At 37.1% G+C, this 7,618-nt stretch overlaps 1 protein-coding gene across 4 annotated transcripts in view; it reads right to left on the bottom strand.

Annotated features, from left to right (window-relative positions):
* Positions 1-411: 411 nt before the first annotated feature.
* The window catches only part of LOC146997001 (uncharacterized), a 458,848-nt gene continuing 451,641 nt past the window's right edge, over positions 412-7,618 (bottom strand). For 3 of the 4 annotated variants that reach the window (XM_085816418.1, XM_085816416.1, XM_085816417.1), the window contains exon 9: positions 415-1,583. In XM_085816418.1, coding sequence (XP_085672544.1) covers positions 647-1,583 — 937 coding nt within the window. In that variant the 3' untranslated portion in view covers positions 415-646. Of the gene's footprint in view, positions 1,584-7,618 lie in introns of all 4 variants that reach the window. The other variant, XM_085816419.1, reaches the window with a different exon arrangement.

Genomic DNA, 7,618 nt, shown 5'->3' with positions numbered 1-7,618 from the left:
ACAATAGCTTTTAATTTGTTTAGAATTACAATCTTAGTAATGCAAATCATGCTGATTAACACATAATTAAAAGTGGATAAACATTCCTTTTTGAACGTTTCTTTGAACCTTGATATAAAGTTCTATGAATATCTGCAGTTGGATAAGACAGCTCAGGGTCAAACAAATTTTAAAATGAAATTTGTATAAATTAATTTCATGAGTTCAATTATGAAAGATATGCCGTGCAATATTTATTTGCACAATTTAAAGCCAGTAGCACAACATAAATTTATTGTTGAAAAATATTGTCATGTGTAAAGCTATGTGTTAAAAAAGTCAATAAACTGTGACTTTCCAGGTAAAACCGGAAGACCTCGCAGCCATGAAAGGCACTGAAAACATAGATCTGAACTACGAAAGAGTGTACTTAGTTGCTGCTAAAATAATACTGGTATCTTAAAGTTAGCATGACTAATTACTAGCTTATAATATATCAGTAGTTACACTTACCGAGCAAAATATTATCAAATGCCGTCCATATACTAAGAACACCATAAAGTTCTTGATAATAAAAATGTTGTTGATAATAAATTTTGGTAAAATGAAGCAGGTATATGATTTATTTGTTCTATTTTTCTTTTCCGGGTCTTGCTTCGTTTGGTCATTAAATCAATCGTTCTACAGTCGGTATCCAGTTCTGGCTCTTTTCGCAGTTCAACCGGTTTCCTTTTCGGGTTTGACAGTTCTTTTCCGGTTCCAGCTTGTCTTTCAGATTTGGAATCTTTTCCGTTTTTTGCTTCTTTTCCAGGTATTGCGTCTTTTCAGACTCCTCTATATTTTCCATTTCTGGCATCTTTTCCGGCTCTTGCTTCTTTTCCAGTTTTTGCATTTTTTCAAGTTCCTTCTTCATTTTCAGGTCTCTCTTTTTTGGTTTTTGCAATTTTTCCCTCAACTTTTGCCTTTCCAGTTCATTTTTGTGTGCTTGTTTTAGCATCTCTTCAATATGTTTCTCCATTTTCAGTTCTTCTTTCTTTTCTAGTTTTTGTATTCCTTCCCGTATTTTCTTCTTTTTCAGTTCTTCTTTCTTTTCTAGTTTTTGAATCCATTCCAGTAATTGCTTCTTTTCCAGTTCTTTCTTCTTTTCTAGTTTCTGTTGCTTTTCCAGTTTTTGTTTGTTTTTCAGTTCTTCCTTCTTTTCCAGTTTTTGCTTCTTTTTCTGCTCTTGTTTCATTTTCATTTCTTGCTTCTTTTCCAATTTTTGCTTCTTTTTCAGTTCTTGCTTCTGTTCTAATTCTTGTATCTTTTCCTGTTCCTGCTTCTTTTCTAGTTTTTGTATCTCTTCCAGCTTTTGTTTCTTTTTCAGTTCTTGCTTCTTTTCTAGTTTTTGTGTCATTTCCAGTTTTCTCTTGTTTTCGAGTTCTTGCTTCTTTTCCAGTTTCTCCTTCTTTTCCTGTTCTTCCTTTTTATTCAGTTTTTGATTCTTTTCCAGTTTTTGCATCTTTTCCGGTTCTCGCTTCTTTTCCAGTTCCTTCTCGTTTTCCAGTTCTTTCTCGTTTTCCAGTTTTTGCTCCTTTTCATGATCACAAGGAGGATTTTCCAATCTACAAAAAAATCGGTATATCTTTATTTCATTAGTAAAATAGTGAAAGTAATGCAATGACGATCACGTTTAACATGTACAACACTTCCATATTTAGATACTATATAACACTTTTGGCTCAGTTTCATAGGGAAAAAACTCCCCGTAGATTATTGCCTGGCAGAATTGTTTTCTACAAAGGGTGAATTTGTTGTTTTCGTTGTTCTGACCTAAAGCCAAGCAGATAAGTTAAAGTATTTTGCGTTATTTGTATGCAATAAGCGGCCTCCATGAATCTCACGTAGAGCGTAAAAAATTGCAAAGTTTCAGTGCCTTACTTTTCCTTACTTAATTTTTACATAAGTTGCAATAATAATAACAGAAATAATAAACAGGTGGCTTAAAAACAGAGGGAAACAATGACGAAAATTGCAAAATAGGAGGAAAAAAGGAAACTGAAATGAAAAGGGAAACAACTACAAACAAAGGATGGAAAAAGCATTTTAGAAGATATACACGTAACGTTCTTTCTGAATCAGCCAAACCTGTATTTTAACGAGTCTCTTTGCATCGCTGGCTGCACAGATTTCAAATTTTCTCTCGTTATTCAAAATTCGGATCATATTGCTGGTCTTTTTCGTAGTCCATCAGAGCCGCACTAGGATTTTTGCCACCATTTGTTTCAATTGAAACTTTTATTCTCATTCTTCAGTTGCATTCTTAAAGTTTATTTATTTATACAGGAAGAAAGAAAGAAATCAATCAAATCAAAGTAAATTAGGAAAAGATATACCTGTTTTCTCCTATATTTATTGTTCCCTGTAATTTCTTTTGCCTGTTGCATTAAATTTATTGAAGGAAAATTTACAAAATCATTCAAAATGTATTTCCTAAATCCTTATGCGAATTTAGCCCTTCTGATCATTTCGGCCACACTTTAATGGCTTTTACAATTTGATGTTTGAATATTGACAGCTGCCTATTCTGAAATATGCTCTCCATTGTCCTCGAAAAAAGAAAAATTAAAGTTCCAGGTAATTTTGCAATGAAGGACACATATATCTTATTTGAAGGGCAAGAGGAAAAGAAAAATATATTTTCGGATGGGAATATGTAGCATTTTAAACACCGTGTTTGTAAATGTCATCATATAGTAGCAACACTTGAGTCATATGTAATTATACACATATATGAGAGAGACGACGATGACGAAAAATTAAATGGCAAAACATGGCCGAAAACACTTTCCTGGCCGGTGCAAACAACACAAAACACAAGAAAGATCGGACACCAGTTACGCTTAGCACAAGAGAAATTAAAAAGTAGGAACAAAATTAGACACTTATGGACCTCAAAAAAGGTGTTCGAAATTACGACCTGCACCCTGTTACGGGTATCCCATCTCTCGTACATCCAACATGAGATGCTCTGGAAAATACCGTGCATCCCCAGGACTTTACCAGCACCTGCCACAATATGTGCCACAAGTTCCTGTTGGACTTCTAACTGGGGTTTCGTGCACTTATGTGTTGAAGTACCCCGAGACGAACTGATAATGCAAGTTAGTTCTCGTGATCTTGCTGAACAATGCACTGGACTATCTCTACCAAACCCATGTTTAGGATACGTTCCGAAGGAACTTTCGAATACTTTCTTTGATGGCGATCCCCTGCTTTTGTTCTTATTTCTTGGTTTCCGCTGCGCTAAGGAAAATAAAAAAATATCTTTACAATGTTCGTACCATATTTTTCTTGTGTTGTCTCTCGTCACTATGGGCCAGGAAAGCGTTTCCGAAAATGCATTGCAATAAACGATTATATATATATATATATAAACAATATATATACACGATATATATATATATATATATAATCTTATAAACATATGTTACCGTGAAAGACCGAAATTGGAGAATATCGACATTCACCGGAGAATGTCAACATTCACCAAATACGTCGGTGAAAGATCAAATATTGCATTACATTCTTCTACATTCGGACCCTCACCAGTGTACTTCGATAATCACAGATATGCTCTGGTGTAGATTGAAAAGAGCGGAGTATATGTACACATTGTTATTGCAAAAGGAAGTGTTCCACAAATAAATGCAGTTGTAAAAGCAAGGGCCTCTTGTGCAATTTAAAGTGTTATATATATATATATATATATATATGTATATAATCGTATAAAAATATGTTACCTCGAAAGACCGAAATTAAAGAATGTCGACTTTCACCGGAGAATGTTAATATTCACCAAATACGTCGGTGAAAGATCGAATATTGCATTACATTCTTCTACATTCGGACCCTCACCGGTGTATGTCGACAATCACAGATATGCTCTGGTGTAGATTGAAAAGAGAGGAGTATATGTACACACTGTTATTGCAAAAGGAAGTGTTCCGCAAATAAATGCAGTTGTAAAAGCAAGGGCCTCTTGTGCAATTGAAAGTGTCATAACAGTTTAAGTTGTTGCAATAAATAAGATTTGAATCACGTAATTTAGTAAACATAGCTTGAGTAAGCTCCCTGTTCCGAGTCAGGATAGTTCATGTTTCCAAAGCAAGTAAAGAGGAATACAAGTCCTGATAGTGGCGCCCGACGAAGAAGAATAACCATGGCCGAGTTTCAAGAAGAACCTGTGGTGCCTGCAGAAGCGACTCAGAATCCAGAAATGCCAGCTGCCGCCCTGGAAGGATTTGGGTACATCGTACAGACCATGCGCGCATCGATGAAACCAGAAGCAACATTTAATGGAAACTCACCGGTAACCAGTTTTTTGGAAAAATTGGATGACCACTTCATGCTGTATCCAGTCCATGAGTTCCATAAAGTCACCTTAGCTACCAGCGCTTTGAGGGGCCAAGCGCTTAATTGGTTCAAATGTATAGGCAGAAGCCTCTTGGGTCAAGCGGGAAGTCCCACCTATACTTACGAAAATTTTAAGACTGCCTTAGTAAAACCCTTCCCTGTCGTAAGAGATCGTGCAAGTTTAGAAACGGAACTCTTCAGCATATACCAGCAACGAATCGAAAATCTTTCCACCTTTATTTTAAGAAAAATTCACGTCTTTAAACTCTTGTATGGAAACCGTCCGGATCCTGAGATAATTCAAGTGATTTTGCCGAGTTTAGTTCCCCAAGTACAAGACTTTTTTTAATTAAGGAATCCGACTACACTGGAAAAGTTATTTGAGCTAACAATCCAGTTTGAAAATAGAAGAACGGCGGACATCGAATGAAGACGCCAGTTTGAGCAACGAAGCCAATTTGGTGCGCCAAGACCACAGCAAAGGCAAGAACACGGCTACGGAAGCAAATCGAATCAGAGGGCAAGGAAACCTGAGTATCCAAAAACAACCGGCGAACGTCGACAGTTCAATAGTAAGCCAGAAAAAAAGTCTGAAGGCCAGCGGAAAAACAAGGAAGGCATGGAAAGGAAGAAAGAAAATTAAACTAAAACGGATTTCTGCTGACGGGAGGGTGCGGAAATCCGAAGGCCAAGAAAAGCCCTCTTTCTTCAAGTTAAATACAGTTATTGTGAAAAATTTGACTCTTCCAAAGATTGAAGTTAGAGTTTTATAAAAGATTTTGCAGCTATTGTTGAACCATTGTTAAAATTAAAAAGGAAAAAGGCAATTTTCTCGTCCACGGCCGAAGCCAATAGTGCTTTCGAGAAATTAAAGCAAGCATTAACGCAAGCCCCTGTTTTGAAATTTCCTGAAAACGATGAGAATTTAGAAATTTCAGTGGATGCTTCGGATTATGCGCTAGGAGCGGTACTTTCGCAAAATCAGCAGCCCGTGGCATTTTTTAGTAGAACTTTAAATCAAACACAAAAAATTTATTCCGCGACTGAGAGAGAGGCACTTGCAGTTCTGTTAGCAGTGCAAAAGTTCCGAGTCTATTTTCGAAAGGTCCAATAACAGTGTATTCTGATCATGCGGCGAGAACTAGATTGTACTCAGGGAAACACTTATCCACAAGGTTAATAAAATGGGCACTAAAGTTACAAGAGTATAATCTGGTAATTAAGCACACGCCCCGGAAAGGAAAATATCGTAGCAGATGCCCTATCCAGAATAAAAATAGATGAAGAAGTTAATACTGTAAAGGTGGCAATGCTCACAGCATGTAAGTTACATTCCCGAGAAACTGTGATAACCGAACTGAGTAAGGATCCTGAATTTAAAAATATTTATGATTATTTAAAGGATCCTGAAAATTTTAGCCACCAATATATTGTGGCGATAAGAAATAGGGCGGCCCATTACGAACTAATAGATGGTCTATTATTTTATACAAAAACTACGAATTCCAACAACGAATTTCGACCTGTTATCCCAGCTAGTCTTAGATTAAACGTACTGCAGGAGTTACACGACTCCGCTTTAGCTTCTCATGCTGGTATTCGAAAAACCATCCAACGCGTACGCGAAGCAGTTTATTTTCCTGAGCTGCAAAAGTTAACAAGGGCGTATGTCCAGTCCTGCCCAACATGTCAAGCAGTTAATTATATTAATTTCCGCCCGGCCGGGTTTCTAAATAGTATTAAATCGGAATTTCCAAATGAAATAATTGGCATCGATTTATTGGGCCCTTTCCCAAAAAGTCAGTTAAATAAAAGTGGCTATCACCTTGTTATGGTTGATTATTTTAGTAAGTGGATCGAAATTGTTTCCTTAAAACGAGCCTCCTCGAAATTAGTTACTGATTCTATTTTAAATAAATATATTTTAAAATACGGGGCGCCCCTAAAAGTAATATCGGATAATGGTCCTCAATTTGTAAGTAATATATTTGAAGACATGTGCCAAAAACTGGGCATACGTCATTTAAAAATGGTCCCGTATCGGCCGCAATCAAATATAGCGGAACGGGTCAATAGAAATATAATGAAAATTGTCCGTAGTTATGTTAAAAATTTTCATAAAAGCTGGGTTAACTATGTCAATGAATTAGGTTTCTCCCTTAGGACCGCAAAACATGATACGACGGGCAAAACTCCTGCTGAGTTATTTTTAGGCAGAAAGATTATAACGCCGTTAGATAAATTATTTTATGTTCAACAAAGAGCCCCAGAATTTAAAATGGGCAATATAGAAAAATAAATTAAAAAAGCAAAAAAGAACACTGAAGTAGCACAGAGAAAACAGAAGCTTTATTATGATATGAAACGACGGGGAGTAACTTATAAAGTAGGGCATGAAGTGTTAAAAATTAAGCATTCACTTTCTTCAGCACCAGAAGATAAAACTGCTAAATTTTATCCACGATTTGAAGGACCATATGTCATAGAAAAAGTAACTCAGGCTTAGTGGTGTTAAAAGCCAGGAATGGTGAAACCTGCACCGCAAACGTAGACCAGATAAAACCATTTTATAATCGTAATAAAATGCCAATATTTCAAGATCTTTTGCAGGATCCGGCACGGCAGGCACAAGCTCCAGAGGTGGAACAACGACAATCCCAAGGGCAAGCCATTAGTAGACAGGAGCAATTGAAAAGAAAGTTCCCCCGTTGGAAAACTGAAGGTAACAAGAAAAAGAAGTCGTTCCACCGACCAGAGAAGAGAGAGCACGACCACCCCCAGAATGAAGAAGGGAGAAGTACGACTAATGCAAAGAAAGCCAGGAGAAATGACTGCAACTATAACACGGCTCCAAAACAGAAGATCTACCCATCGGATAGGAGTCTACGCAGCAAATGTCGACGAATTGATGAAGGAAGACCAGCTGCAGATGCAAAGACGCAAGAAAAATTTGAACAGCCAGCAACGAGATCCAGGCAACAACGAGAGACAGTTGTCCCGGTTCCGCCAAGACCAGCTGCCATCAAACGGCCGTGACCACAGGCAGATGCTAAAGGAAGGGACCGAAGGGCGAACCCGCACAAGAAGGAAGATCAACCAGACCGTAGTCTTCGCTACCTTCCAGGACTGGGCAGAAAAAAGGATGTCTGAATATCACAAAGATAAGTAAAACTTTATGTTACTTTGAAACCGTAAGTTAATTTTTCAATCTTACTGCAAGTGGCAGAATTCAAGAATTTTTACC

Source organism: Stegodyphus dumicola, chromosome 5, assembly GCF_044657685.1.
Source record: "Stegodyphus dumicola isolate Sdum_Otavi_A_Nest chromosome 5, ASM4465768v1".
Classification (NCBI taxonomy): Eukaryota; Metazoa; Arthropoda; class Arachnida; order Araneae; family Eresidae; genus Stegodyphus; species Stegodyphus dumicola.
Note: the sequence above shows the minus strand (reverse complement) of the source record. Positions and strands in the feature narration are given on the sequence as shown.